The sequence below is a fragment of the Physella acuta genome, unplaced genomic scaffold, assembly GCF_028476545.2.
Source record: "Physella acuta isolate Inbredline_101_S28 unplaced genomic scaffold, ASM2847654v3 ptg000511l, whole genome shotgun sequence".
NCBI lineage: Eukaryota > Metazoa > Mollusca > Gastropoda > Physidae > Physella > Physella acuta.
The window spans coordinates 843069-856927 of record NW_026732030.1 but is presented as its reverse complement, the minus strand read 5'-3'; the positions used below and the strand labels follow the sequence as shown (position 1 = coordinate 856927).

At 50.2% G+C, this 13859-nt stretch overlaps 1 protein-coding gene across 1 annotated transcript; it reads left to right on the top strand.

Moving 5' to 3' along the window:
- The first annotated feature begins 3024 nt into the window (after window positions 1–3024).
- Window positions 3025–13553, top strand: LOC131944857 (uncharacterized). The gene is made up of 2 exons (XM_059305717.1): window positions 3025–3198; window positions 12980–13553. The coding sequence occupies exons 1-2, from the start codon at window positions 3154–3156 to the stop codon at window positions 13298–13300; spliced, it is 366 nt and encodes a 121-aa protein (XP_059161700.1). The 5' UTR covers window positions 3025–3153; the 3' UTR covers window positions 13301–13553.
- Window positions 13554–13859: the final 306 nt, after the last annotated feature.

Sequence of the window (13859 nt, the reverse complement as noted above, 5' to 3'; positions counted from 1 at the left end):
AGGGATTAGAAGGAAGTTGTGTGAGAGATTAGAGGGAAATTGTGTGAGCGATAAGTGGGAAGTTGTGTGAGGGATTAGAAGGAAGTTGTGTGAGGGAATAGAATTAAGTTGTGTGAGGGATTAGTAAAAGTTGTGTGTGAGATTAGAGGGAAATTGTGTGAGCGATAAGTGGGAAGTTGTGTGAGGGATTAGAAGGAAGTTGTGTGTGAGATTAGAAGGAAATTGTGTGAGGGATTAGAAGGAAGTTGTGTGTGAGATTAGTGGGAAGTTGTGTGAGAGATTAGAAGGAAGTTGTGTGTGAGATTAGAAGGAAATTGTGTGAGGGATTAGTAAAAGTTGTGTGTGAGTTTAGTGGGAAGTTGTGTGTGGGATTAGAAGGCAGTTCTGTGTGGGATTAGAAGGAAGTTGTGTGAGGGATTAGAAGGTAGTTGTGTGTTGGATTAGAGGGAAGTTGTGTGTGGGATTAGAAGGAAGTTGTGTGAGGGATTAGAAGGAAGTTGTGTGAGGGATTAGAAGGAAGTTGTGTGAGAGATTAGAGGGAAATTGTGTGAGGGATTAGAAGGAAGTTGTGTGAGGGATTAGAAGGAAGTTGTGTGAGGGATTAGAAGGAAGTTGTGTGAGGGATTAGAAGGAAGTTGTGTGAGGGATTAGAAGGAAGTTGTGTAAGGGATTAGAAGGAAGTTGTGTGAGGGATTAGAAGGAAGTTGTGTGTGAGATTAGAATGAAATTGTGTGAGGGATTAGTAAAAGTTGTGTGTGAATTTAGTGGGAAGTAGTGTGTGGGATTAGAAGGCAGTTCTGTGTGGGATTAGAAGGAAGTTGTGCGAGGGATTAGAAGGTAGTTGTGTGTTGGATTAGAGGGAAGTTGTGTGTGGGATTAGAAGGAAGTTGTGTGAGGGATTAGAAGGAAGTTGTGTGAGGGATTAGAAGGAAGTTGTATCAGGAATTAGATATTGGTATATTATGTGGAAATTTATGTAAAATCATTTCAGCGAGCGGGAATTTCCCAGAGGTAGATTTTTGAAATTTCTAATCACACAAATTCTTTTAGTTTAACTGTCCTGTCAACTTATCGTTTCCTTATATTCTCGCCTCTTTCTATTGTTGACTAGAATTATCATGGCGATGTTTCCTGAGACACTTGGTCTCAGGAGCGACAACTTGCAGTATTTCTTATGTTTCGTAAAAATCAACGTGTTACTTCCCTTAGTTATTTGATACATTACGTTAGAAAAAAGATTATAATGTTACAATGTGGTAAGTGTAATGTGACAGTGTCATTCAGTGTGACACTGAGTTGTGTTTAATGTGACAGTGTGACATTGAGTTGAATATAATATGACAGTAGTGACATTCAATAGTGACACTGTGAAAAATAAAGATGGCATGCCACTTAGCTAGAACACGAAACGTTTTTGTTAAACTGCTGACTAGTTTCAGGCAAGAATATATCAGTTTCCTTATGCTTACGTTTAATGACTGCCCTTTGCAATAAATGAGGGCAGTACGGAAATGAGGGTGTCTAAATAAAACTACTGGTAGAGTAACATTTCCTAATGACCTATCTTTGACCACACACCAAATGTATAGCTTGGTTAAATAACATGTGCTCAAACACATTGAAAACGTGCTTGTAGCTAAAACCCGTGTTAAGAATTCGCTAGATCAACAAGAATAGGTCTACTGTAAAGTCTGGTGTAAATTATGTCAATCAGTTAACGCTGGGGACATAACATTAACATAACATAAACTTTTGAAACGTCTGACAAACCGCCTCGTTTTGAAGAAACGTGACACACAGTTGGACAGACGCCAACCCCAACTACGTCACCACTGTCTGTCGAGTCAGGTGTTGGCTATCTTCTGCTGGAGACAACAGCTTAAACTGAAATGTGCACAGTGTTTGGAAACACACATATTAAGAATTATTTTTACACAAATTTCAACGGTGGATGCTAGTCAGTAGACCACTATAAAAATATCTAATTTGGTGACATCGAGAGAGCATAACTTTAATTAATCCTCCAATTAGTTTGGTCCCCACCCAGTTCTTAATGCGTATTATCATTAGTCATCTCGAAATCTCGACACAATGCATGACAAGCGTGTTGGACTTGTGCGAAATTGTGTAATGTAAGTTATTGAAATAAGACGTCTTACTATTACTCTGTAATAAGTATTTTTTAAACAGAATTTTAGCATTATTTTGCTAATCAAGATAAACATTTCAGATATAAATAGCTTTAACAAAAAAAAATTGTAATGGTATGCTGAAATATGACGACACTTCAGCTAAGAGGATCAGATGTTTGTGACGATGAAATGACTTATAAATCTGCAAACAAAAGCATGGAGTATTTTACAGACGACTCCGAGGGGTCTAGAACCACAGTACTAATTACTAAGGATGATTATTAATACAATCTTGAGCAATAGGCAGGTTATTTTGAGTAGCAACAAGAGCGGATTGTTAAGGAAAAATGGTGCACGAAGGTTGGTCCTCATTGGGTACAAAACTGGATTGTGGGTGTTCTGAATCCTTAAATCCCGTAGATTTGTGAACACAACTTTCATCACAACTCATAATTACATTTTTTTTTAAACCTCAGGTACACTAGAAAGATGCGATATAACTAAACTTTTTAATCATCTTACAACTGATTGTAAAAATTGAGTCGCTTACGTTGTTTTTTTTTTTCCAATGTTTGTTATTGGTAACTTTGACCGAGTGATGATACATACTGTAATTTTTCACAGCCAAGTTATAATACCCAGAATCCAATGGGCGGTTTCTTTTGTTCTCCTGAACGTGGTAAACATTAGTTGTTTCCCATTGATTGATTAATGTACGTGTCTGGTGTTCTAACAGTGCGAACACACTTTTTGTTGTCATACACGGGAACAAAACAAACTCTTGACAGCAACAAATTCCATTTCTAGGTTAACACGCACACACACACACCCGCCCCCCCCCCCCCCCCCCCCCCGCCCTGGCTGCGTCATGTGTTTTTGAGTGGATTATAGAAGAAAGGCTGTCATTTATTATAAAAGGTTTTTTTTTTCCTGTGACCACGATCTTCAGCCAACTTTTTAAACATCGTTTTTCTCAGGTCGCCACACAGGTGAAATTAACGGCTCTAAGCAGGTGGACAAAATGTCAAGCATCCCATTCTATGTCATCTGGTCTTGTGTGCTCGGGGTAAGTTGATTTTATTTTTACCATTTTTGTGGTGTAGTCGTGTGGTTGTGATTAGTGGTTTAACTCTTTATAGATAGTTGATTGTTTTCTACAGATACGTTGATTTTTTAAATATTTATTCGTGGTTTTTTTTTTGTGTGTGCTACTGGTATGATGTTTTAAGTGGAATAAGGGGAGGGGTTAAGTTTTTTATTTTTCCATTCAATTTAAACGTAATTTTAACGTGTTGAAAATGGTGTTAGATTTGGAATTTATACTATTTGTTATACTATTTCGTAGAAACAACTTTGAAAAAAAAAATTATGCTACGTTGACTGATGGCATGAAACAACGATTTCATTTAGGCAAAAATAATTACCATTTAGGTCTATCTGTCATAAGAAATTAACATACTGTATTCAAACCGTATAATCATAATTACCACTGTAAAATGTGGCTGGTGGTTGGTTAGGGTAGTTGGGTGGTTGAGTAGGGTAGTTGTATGGTAGCTGGGTGGTTGGGTAGGGTAACTCGGTGGTTGAGTAGGGTAGCTGGTTGGTTGAGTAGGGTAGCTGGGTGGTTGAGTAGGGTAGCTGGGTGGTTGAGTAGGATAGCTGGGTGGTTGGGTAGGGTAGCTGGTTGGTTAGGGTAGCTGGGTGGTTGAGTAGGGTAGCTGGGTGGTTGAGTAGGGTAGCTGGGTGGTTGAGTAGGGTAGCTGGGTGGTTGAGTAGGGTAGCTGGGTGGTTGAGTAGGGTAGTTGTATGGTAGCTGGGTGGTTGAGTAGGGTAGCTGGGTGGTTAGGTAGGGTAGCTGGGTGGTTGAGTAGGGTAGCTGGGTGGTTGAGTAGGGTAGCTGGGTGGTTAGGTAGCTGGGTGGTTGAGTAGGGTAGTTGGGTGGTTAGGTAGGGTGGCTGGGTGGTTGAGTAGGGTAGCTGGGTGGTTGAGTAGGGTAGCTGGGTGATTAGGTAGGGTAGCTGGGTGGTTAGGTAGGGTAGCTGGGTGGTTGAGTAGGGTAGCTGGTTGGTTGGGTAGCTGGGTGGTTGAGTAGGGTAGCTGGTTGGTTGGGTAGCTGGGTGGTTGAGTAGGGTAGCTGGGTGGTTGAGTAGGGTAGCTGGGTGGTTTAGTTGGGTAGCTGGGTGGTTGAGTGGGGTAGCTGGATGGTTGAGTAGGGTAGCTGGGTGGTTGGGTAGGGTAGCTGGGTGGTTGAGTAGGGTAGCTGGGTCGTTGAGTAGGGTAGCTGGGTCGTTGAGTAGGGTAGCTGGGTGGTTGAGTAGGGTAGCTGGGTGGTTTAGGGTAGCTGGGTGGTTGAGTAGGGTAGCTGGGTGGTTGAGTAGGGTAGCTGGGTGGTTGAGTAGGGTAGCTGGGTGGTTGAGTAGGGTAGCTGGGTGGTTGAGTAGGGTAGCTGGGTGGTTGAGTAGGGTAGCTGGGTGGTTGAGTAGGGTAGCTGGGTGGTTAGGTAGGGTAGCTGGGTGGTTGAGTAGGGTAGCTGTGTGGTTGAGTAGGGTAGCTGGGTGGTTAGGTAGGGTAGCTGGGTGGTTGAGTAGGGTAGCTGGGTTGTTAGGTAGGGTAGCTGGGTGGTTGAGTAGAGTAGCTGGTTGGTTGGGTAGCTGGGTGGTTGAGTAGGGTAGCTGGTTGGTTGGGTAGCTGGGTGGTTGAGTAGGGTAGTTGGGTGGTTAGGTAGGGTGGCTGGGTGGTTGAGTAGGGTAGCTGGGTGGTTGAGTAGGGTAGCTGGGTGGTTAGGTAGGGTAGCTGGGTGGTTGAGTAGGGTAGCTGGGTCGTTGAGTAAGGTAGTTGTATGGTAGCTGGGTGGTTGAGTAGGGTAGCTGGGTGGTTGAGTAGGGTAGCTGGGTGGTTGAGTAGGGTAGCTGGGTGGTTGAGTCGGTAGCTGGGTGGTTGAGTAGGGTAGCTGGTTGGTTGCGTAGCTGGGTGGTTGAGTAGGGTAGCTGGTTGGTTGGGTAGCTGGGTGGTTGAGTAGGGTAGTTGGGTGGTTAGGTAGGGTGGCTGGGTGGTTGAGTAGGGTAGCTGGGTGGTTGAGTAGGGTAGCTGGGTGGTTAGGTAGGGTAGCTGGGTGGTTAGGTAGGGTAGCTGGGTGGTTGAGTAGGGTAGCTGGGTGGTTGGGTAGCTGGGTGGTTGAGTAGGGTAGCTGGGTGGTTAGGTAGGGTAGCTGGGTGGTTGAGTAGGGTAGCTGGGTCGTTGAGTAAGGTAGTTGTATGGTAGCTGGGTGGTTGAGTAGGGTAGCTGGGTGGTTGAGTAGGGTAGCTGGGTGGTTGAGTAGGGTAGCTGGGTGGTTGAGTTGGGTAGCTGGATGGTTGGGTAGCTGGGTGGTTGAGTAGGGTAGCTGGGTGGTTAGGTAGGGTAGCTGGGTGGTTGAGTAGGGTAGCTGGGTAGTTGAGTAAGGTAGTTGTATGGTAGCTGGGTGGTTGAGTAGGGTAGCTGGGTGGTTGAGTAGGGTAGCTGGGTGGTTGAGTAGATAAGCTGGGTGGTTGAGTTGGGTAGCTGGATGGTTGAGTAGGGTAGCTGGGTGGTTGAGTAGGGTAGCTGGGTGGTTGATTAGGGTAGCTGGGTTGGTTGAGTAGGGTAGCTGGATGGTTGAGTAGGGTAGCTGGGTGGTTGAGTAGGGTAGCTGGGTCGTTGAGTAGGGTAGCTGGGTGGTTGAGTAGAGTAGCTGGTTGGTTGGGTAGCTGGGTGGTTGAGTAGGATAGCTGGTTGGTTGGGTAGCTGGGTGGTTGAGTAGGGTAGTTGGGTGGTTAGGTAGGGTGGCTGGGTGGTTGAGTAGGGTAGCTGGGTGGTTGAGTAGGGTAGCTGGGTGGTTAGGTAGGGTAGCTGGGTGGTTGAGTAGGGTAGCTGGGTCGTTGAGTAAGGTAGTTGTATGGTAGCTGGGTGGTTGAGTAGGGTAGCTGGGTGGTTGAGTAGGGTAGCTGGGTGGTTGAGTAGGGTAGCTGGGTGGTTGAGTCGGTAGCTGGATGGTTGAGTAGGGTAGCTGGGTGGTTGAGTAGGGTAGCTGGGTGGTTGAGTAGGGTAGCTGGGTGGTTGAGTAGGGTAGCTGGGTGGTTGATTAGGGTAGCTGGGTGGTTAGGTAAGGTAGCTGGGTGGTTGAGTAGGGTAGCTGTGTGGTTGAGTAGGGTAGCTGGGTGGTTAGGTAGGGTAGCTGGGTGGTTGGGTAGCTGGGTGGTTGAGTAGGGTAGCTGGTTGGTTGAGTAGCTGGGTGGTTGAGTAGGGTAGCTGGTTGGTTGTGTAGCTGGGTGGTTGAGTAGGGTAGTTGGGTGGTTAGGTAGGGTGGCTGGGTGGTTGAGTAGGGTAGCTGGGTGGTTGAGTAGGGTAGCTGGGTGATTAGGTAGGGTAGCTGGGTGGTTAGGTAGGGTAGCTGGGTGGTTGAGTAGGGTAGCTGGTTGGTTGGGTAGCTGGGTGGTTGAGTAGGGTAGCTGGTTGGTTGGGTAGCTGGGTGGTTGAGTAGGGTAGCTGGGTGGTTGAGTAGGGTAGCTGGGTGGTTTAGTTGGGTAGCTGGGTGGTTGAGTGGGGTAGCTGGATGGTTGAGTAGGGTAGCTGGGTGGTTGGGTAGGGTAGCTGGGTGGTTGAGTAGGGTAGCTGGGTCGTTGAGTAGGGTAGCTGGGTCGTTGAGTAGGGTAGCTGGGTGGTTGAGTAGGGTAGCTGGGTGGTTTAGGGTAGCTGGGTGGTTGAGTAGGGTAGCTGGGTGGTTGAGTAGGGTAGCTGGGTGGTTGAGTAGGGTAGCTGGGTGGTTGAGTAGGGTAGCTGGGTGGTTGAGTAGGGTAGCTGGGTGGTTGAGTAGGGTAGCTGGGTGGTTGAGTAGGGTAGCTGGGTGGTTAGGTAGGGTAGCTGGGTGGTTGAGTAGGGTAGCTGTGTGGTTAGGTAGGGTAGCTGTGTGGTTGAGTAGGGTAGCTGGTTGGTTGGGTAGCTGGGTGGTTGAGTAGGGTAGTTGGGTGGTTAGGTAGGGTGGCTGGGTGGTTGAGTAGGGTAGCTGGGTGGTTGAGTAGGGTAGCTGGGTGGTTAGGTAGGGTAGCTGGGTGGTTAGGTAGGGTAGCTGGGTGGTTGAGTTGGGTAGCTGGTTGGTTGGGTAGCTGGGTGGTTGAGTAGGGTAGCTGGGTGGTTAGGTAGGGTAGCTGGGTGGTTGAGTAGGGTAGCTGGGTCGTTGAGTAAGGTAGTTGTATGGTAGCTGGGTGGTTGAGTAGGGTAGCTGGGTGGTTGAGTAGGGTAGCTGGGTGGTTGAGTAGGGTAGCTGGGTGGTTGAGTTGGGTAGCTGGATGGTTGAGTAGGGTAGCTGGGTGGTTGAGTAGGGTACCTGGGTGGTTGAGTAGGGTAGCTGGGTGGTTGAGTAGGGTAGATGGATGGTTGAGTTGGGTAGCTGGATGGTTGAGTAGGGTAGCTGGGTGGTTGAGTAGGGTAGCTGGGTGGTTGAGTAGGGTAGCTGGGTGGTTGAGTAGGGTAGCTGGTTGGTTGGGTAGCTGGGTGGTTGAGTAGGGTAGCTGGGTGGTTAAGTAGGGTAGTTGTATGGTAGCTTGGTGGTTGAGTAGGGTAGCTGGGTGGTTGATTAGGGTAGCTGGGTTGGTTGAGTAGGGTAGCTGGATGGTTGAGTAGGGTAGCTGGGTGGTTGAGTAGGGTAGCTGGGTCGTTGAGTAGGGTAGCTGGGTCGTTGAGTAGAGTAGCTGGGTGGTTGAGTAGGGTAGCTGGGTGGTTTAGGGTAGCTGGGTGGTTGAGTAGGGTAGCTGGGTGGTTGAGTAGGGTAGCTGGGTGGTTGAGTAGGGTAGCTGGGTGGTTGAGTAGGGTAGCTGGTTGGTTGAGTAGGGTAGCTGGGTTGTTGAGTAGGGTAGCTGGGTGGTTGAGTAGGGTAGCTGGGTGGTTGGGTAGGGTAGCTGGGTGGTTGAGTAGGGTAGCTGTGTGGTTGAGTAGGGTAGCTGGGTGGTTAGGTAGGGTAGCTGGGTGGTTCAGTAGGGTAGCTGGGTGGTTAGGTAGGGTAGCTGGGTGGTTGAGTAGAGTAGCTGGTTGGTTGGGTAGCTGGGTGGTTGAGTAGGGTAGCTGGTTGGTTGGGTAGCTGGGTGGTTGAGTAGGGTAGTTGGGTGGTTAGGTAGGGTGGCTGGGTGGTTGAGTAGGGTAGCTGGGTGGTTGAGTAGGGTAGCTGGGTGGTTAGGTAGGGTAGCTGGGTGGTTGAGTAGGGTAGCTGGGTCGTTGAGTAAGGTAGTTGTATGGTAGCTGGGTGGTTGAGTAGGGTAGTTGGGTGGTTAGGTAGGGTGGCTGGGTGGTTGAGTAGGGTAGCTGGGTGGTTGAGTAGGGTAGCTGGGTGATTAGGTAGGGTAGCTGGGTGGTTAGGTAGGGTAGCTGGGTGGTTGAGTAGGGTAGCTGGTTGGTTGGGTAGCTGGGTGGTTGAGTAGGGTAGCTGGTTGGTTGGGTAGCTTGGTGGTTGAGTAGGGTAGCTGGGTGGTTGAGTAGGGTAGCTGGGTGGTTTAGTTGGGTAGCTGGGTGGTTGAGTGGGGTAGCTGGATGGTTGAGTAGGGTAGCTGGGTGGTTGGGTAGGGTAGCTGGGTGGTTGAGTAGGGTAGCTGGGTGGTTGAGTAGGGTAGCTGGGTGGTTGAGTAGGGTAGCTGGGTCGTTGAGTAGGGTAGCTGGGTGGTTGAGTAGGGTAGCTGGGTGGTTTAGGGTAGCTGGGTGGTTGAGTAGGGTAGCTGGGTGGTTGAGTAGGGTAGCTGGGTGGTTGAGTAGGGTAGCTGGGTGGTTGAGTAGGGTAGCTGGGTGGTTGAGTAGGGTAGCTGGGTGGTTGAGTAGGGTAGCTGGGTGGTTGAGTAGGGTAGCTGGGTGGTTAGGTAGGGTAGCTGGGTGGTTGAGTAGGGTAGCTGTGTGGTTGAGTAGGGTAGCTGGGTGGTTAGGTAGGGTAGCTGGGTGGTTGAGTAGGGTAGCTGGGTTGTTAGGTAGGGTAGCTGGGTGGTTGAGTAGGGTAGCTGGTTGGTTGGGTAGCTGGGTGGTTGAGTAGGGTAGCTGGTTGGTTGGGTAGCTGGGTGGTTGAGTAGGGTAGTTGGGTGGTTAGGTAGGGTGGCTGGGTGGTTGAGTAGGGTAGCTGGGTGGTTGAGTAGGGTAGATGGGTGGTTAGGTAGGGTAGCTGGGTGGTTAGGTAGGGTAGCTGGGTGGTTGAGTTGGGTAGCTGGTTGGTTGGGTAGCTGGGTGGTTGAGTAGGGTAGCTGGGTGGTTAGGTAGGGTAGCTGGGTGGTTGAGTAGGGTAGCTGGGTCGTTGAGTAAGGTAGTTGTATGGTAGCTGGGTGGTTGAGTAGGGTAGCTGGGTGGTTGAGTAGGGTAGCTGGGTGGTTGAGTAGGGTAGCTGGGTGGTTGAGTTGGGTAGCTGGATGGTTGAGTAGGGTAGCTGGGTGGTTGAGTAGGGTAGCTGGGTGGTTGAGTAGGGTAGCTGGATGGTTGAGTTGGGTAGCTGGATGGTTGAGTAGGGTAGCTGGGTGGTTGAGTAGGGTAGCTGGGTGGTTGAGTAGGGTAGCTGGGTGGTTGAGTAGGGTAGCTGGTTGGTTGGGTAGCTGGGTTGTTGAGTAGGGTAGCTGGGTGGTTGAGTAGGGTAGCTGGGTGGTTGATTAGGGTAGCTGGGTTGGTTGAGTAGGGTAGCTGGATGGTTGAGTAGGGTAGCTGGGTGGTTGAGTAGGGTAGCTGGGTCGTTGAGTAGGGTAGCTGGGTGGTTGAGTAGAGTAGCTGGGTGGTTGAGTAGGGTAGCTGGGTGGTTTAGGGTAGCTGGGTGGTTGAGTAAGGTAGCTGGGTGGTTGAGTAGGGTAGCTGGGTGGTTGAGTAGGGTAGCTGGGTGGTTGAGTAGGGTAGCTGGTTGGTTGAGTAGGGTAGCTGGGTTGTTGAGTAGGGTAGCTGGGTGGTTGAGTAGGGTAGCTGGGTGGTTGAGTAGGGTAGCTGGGTGGTTGAGTAGGGTAGCTGGGTGGTTAGGTAGGGTAGCTGGTCGGTTGAGTAGGGTAGCTGTGTGGTTGAGTAGGGTAGCTGGGTGGTTAGGTAGGGTAGCTGGGTGGTTGAGTAGGGTAGCTGGGTTGTTAGGTAGGGTAGCTGGGTGGTTGAGTAGGGTAGCTGGTTGGTTGGGTAGCTGGGTGGTTGAGTAGGGTAGCTGGTTGGTTGGGTAGCTGGGTGGTTGAGTAGGGTAGTTGGGTGGTTAGGTAGGGTGGCTGGGTGGTTGAGTAGGGTAGCTGGGTGGTTGAGTAGGGTAGATGGGTGGTTAGGTAGGGTAGCTGGGTGGTTAGGTAGGGTAGCTGGGTGGTTGAGTTGGGTAGCTGGTTGGTTGGGTAGCTGGGTGGTTGAGTAGGGTAGCTGGGTGGTTAGGTAGGGTAGCTGGGTGGTTGAGTAGGGTAGCTGGGTCGTTGAGTAAGGTAGTTGTATGGTAGCTGGGTGGTTGAGTAGGGTAGCTGGGTGGTTGAGTAGGGTAGCTGGGTGGTTGAGTAGGGTAGCTGGGTGGTTGAGTTGGGTAGCTGGATGGTTGAGTAGGGTAGCTGGGTGGTTGAGTAGGGTAGCTGGGTGGTTGAGTAGGGTAGCTGGATGGTTGAGTTGGGTAGCTGGATGGTTGAGTAGGGTAGCTGGGTGGTTGAGTAGGGTAGCTGGGTGGTTGAGTAGGGTAGCTGGGTGGTTGAGTAGGGTAGCTGGTTGGTTGGGTAGCTGGGTTGTTGAGTAGGGTAGCTGGGTGGTTGAGTAGGGTAGCTGGGTGGTTGATTAGGGTAGCTGGGTTGGTTGAGTAGGGTAGCTGGATGGTTGAGTAGGGTAGCTGGGTGGTTGAGTAGGGTAGCTGGGTCGTTGAGTAGGGTAGCTGGGTGGTTGAGTAGAGTAGCTGGGTGGTTGAGTAGGGTAGCTGGGTGGTTTAGGGTAGCTGGGTGGTTGAGTAAGGTAGCTGGGTGGTTGAGTAGGGTAGCTGGGTGGTTGAGTAGGGTAGCTGGGTGGTTGAGTAGGGTAGCTGGTTGGTTGAGTAGGGTAGCTGGGTTGTTGAGTAGGGTAGCTGGGTGGTTGAGTAGGGTAGCTGGGTGGTTGGGTAGGGTAGCTGGGTGGTTGAGTAGGGTAGCTGGGTCGTTGAGTAAGGTAGTTGTATGGTAGCTGGGTGGTTGAGTAGGGTAGCTGGGTGGTTGAGTAGGGTAGCTGGGTGGTTGAGTAGGGTAGCTGGGTGGTTGAGTTGGGTAGCTGGATGGTTGAGTAGGGTAGCTGGGTGGTTGAGTAGGGTAGCTGGGTGGTTGAGTAGGGTAGCTGGATGGTTGAGTTGGGTAGCTGGATGGTTGAGTAGGGTAGCTGGGTGGTTGAGTAGGGTAGCTGGGTGGTTGAGTAGGGTAGCTGGGTGGTTGAGTAGGGTAGCTGGTTGGTTGGGTAGCTGGGTTGTTGAGTAGGGTAGCTGGGTGGTTGAGTAGGGTAGCTGGGTGGTTGATTAGGGTAGCTGGGTTGGTTGAGTAGGGTAGCTGGATGGTTGAGTAGGGTAGCTGGGTGGTTGAGTAGGGTAGCTGGGTCGTTGAGTAGGGTAGCTGGGTGGTTGAGTAGAGTAGCTGGGTGGTTGAGTAGGGTAGCTGGGTGGTTTAGGGTAGCTGGGTGGTTGAGTAGGGTAGCTGGGTGGTTGAGTAGGGTAGCTGGGTGGTTGAGTAGGGTAGCTGGGTGGTTGAGTAGGGTAGCTGGTTGGTTGAGTAGGGTAGCTGGGTTGTTGAGTAGGGTAGCTGGGTGGTTGAGTAGGGTAGCTGGGTGGTTGGGTAGGGTAGCTGGGTGGTTGAGTAGGGTAGCTGTGTGGTTGAGTAGGGTAGCTGGGTGGTTAGGTAGGGTAGCTGGGTGGTTGAGTAGGGTAGCTGGGTGGTTAGGTAGGGTAGCTGGGTGGTTGAGTAGAGTAGCTGGTTGGTTGGGTAGCTGGGTGGTTGAGTAGGGTAGCTGGTTGGTTGGGTAGCTGGGTGGTTGAGTAGGGTAGTTGGGTGGTTAGGTAGGGTGGCTGGGTGGTTGAGTAGGGTAGCTGGGTGGTTGAGTAGGGTAGCTGGGTCGTTGAGTAAGGTAGTTGTATGGTAGCTGGGTGGTTGAGTAGGGTAGCTGGGTGGTTGAGTAGGGTAGCTGGGTGGTTGAGTAGGGTAGCTGGGTGGTTGAGTCGGTAGCTGGATGGTTGAGTAGGGTAGCTGGGTGGTTGAGTAGGGTAGCTGGGTGGTTGAGTAGGGTAGCTGGGTGGTTGAGTGGGGTAGCTGGGTGGTTGAGTTGGGTAGCTGGATGGTTGAGTAGGGTAGCTGGGTGGTTGAGTAGGGTAGCTGGGTGGTTGAGTAGGGTAGCTGGGTGGTTAGGTAGGGTAGCTGGGTGGTTCAGTAGGGTAGCTGGGTGGTTAGGTAGGGTAGCTGGGTGGTTGAGTAGGGTAGCTGGGTGGTTGAGTAGGGTAGCTGGGTGGTTTAGTTGGGTAGCTGGATGGTTGAGTAGGGTAGCTGGGTGGTTGAGTAGGGTAGCTGGGTGGTTGAGTAGGGTAGCTTGGTGGTTGAGTAGGGTAGATGGATGGTTGGGTAGGGTAGCTAGGTGGTTGAGTTTGGTAGCTGGGTGGTTAAGGTGGTTAGCTGGGTGGTTGAGTAGGGTAGCTGGGTGGTTGAGTAGGGTAGCTGGGTGGTTGAGTTGGGTAGCTGGTTGGTTGAGTTGGGTAGCTGGGTGGTTGAGTAGGGTAGCTGTGTGGTTGGGTAGGGTAGCTGGGTGGTTGGGTAGGGTAGCTGGTTGGTTGGGGAGCAGGTTAAGTGATAACTGTAATGTTGTTGTGTCGTATGATGGGTAGTAACTGTAGTACTAAGATACTAACAGGAGACTTTATTTTATTCTCTCAACAGGTCCTGGTTTACGGCCAACAAACTGGATCCCAGTACAAACCCAACCTCCCCCCACCCCAGCCGAGCTCGATCCCGTGCACCAAGGCGTCTGACTGCACCCGGGGCATCTGCTGCCTGCACGGACGGTGCAGCATCACCGGCAGCACGTTCGACAGATGCTACACACGGGTGCCAGAGAACGGCGGGTACGAGCCGGAGTACAGCTGGAATAAGACGGACCTCTGCCCGTGCCAGCACAACTACCTGTGTATCAGTCTCAACGCGTCTGACGTGCACCCACAGTACGGTCCCGTGGGGTCGTGTATGCCCATAATGGGGTGAAGGCGGGGTCGTGTTTGTCCATAATGGGGTGAAGGCGGGGTCAAAAAGTAAACAATGGTGTCCTCGTTTGGTCTAGATGCGGCGCTGAGTGACTAATGGCCGTCAAACGACTTGGATAATGTGTTCTAGTCTGTTACTGATTAATTAGAAAGGTCAGCTAAAGAACATGTTTTAATGCAGTTGTTACGGGGCTATAGATCTGATAAACATAAATATCAATGGTAAGAAACAAGAATAAATGATTACAACTTTATAGTGGTCTTATTTTATTTAGAATTATTTTACTTAGAAACAAACACCGTCACTGTCAACAAAGCTGTTGTGTTGTTCAATACACAACTTATGTTGGTTAGAAATTCTTTTATTTAGAAAACAAAGTTTGTCACCAAGGCTGTGTGTAGTTAACCAAATGATAAGTGTACGTTTGATTTAGTCAGTACTTCATCAACTTAACACATATGTTGCTAGGCTGAGGCTTGTGTGGAGGCTTATATCCAGGCATGTTGCTGGGCTGAGGCTTATATCCAGACATGTTGGGCTGAGGCTAGTGTGGAGGCTT

What these genes read in the sequence shown, in the direction of transcription:
- LOC131944857 (XM_059305717.1), top strand. Translation starts at nt 3,154, where the DNA reads ATGTCAAGCATCCCATTCTATGTCATCTGGTCTTGTGTGCTCGGG. An exon ending in TCTGGTCTTGTGTGCTCGGG is followed by an intron (nt 3,199 to 12,979) that starts GTAAGTTGATTT and finishes TTCTCTCAACAG; the next exon opens with GTCCTGGTTTACGGCCAACA.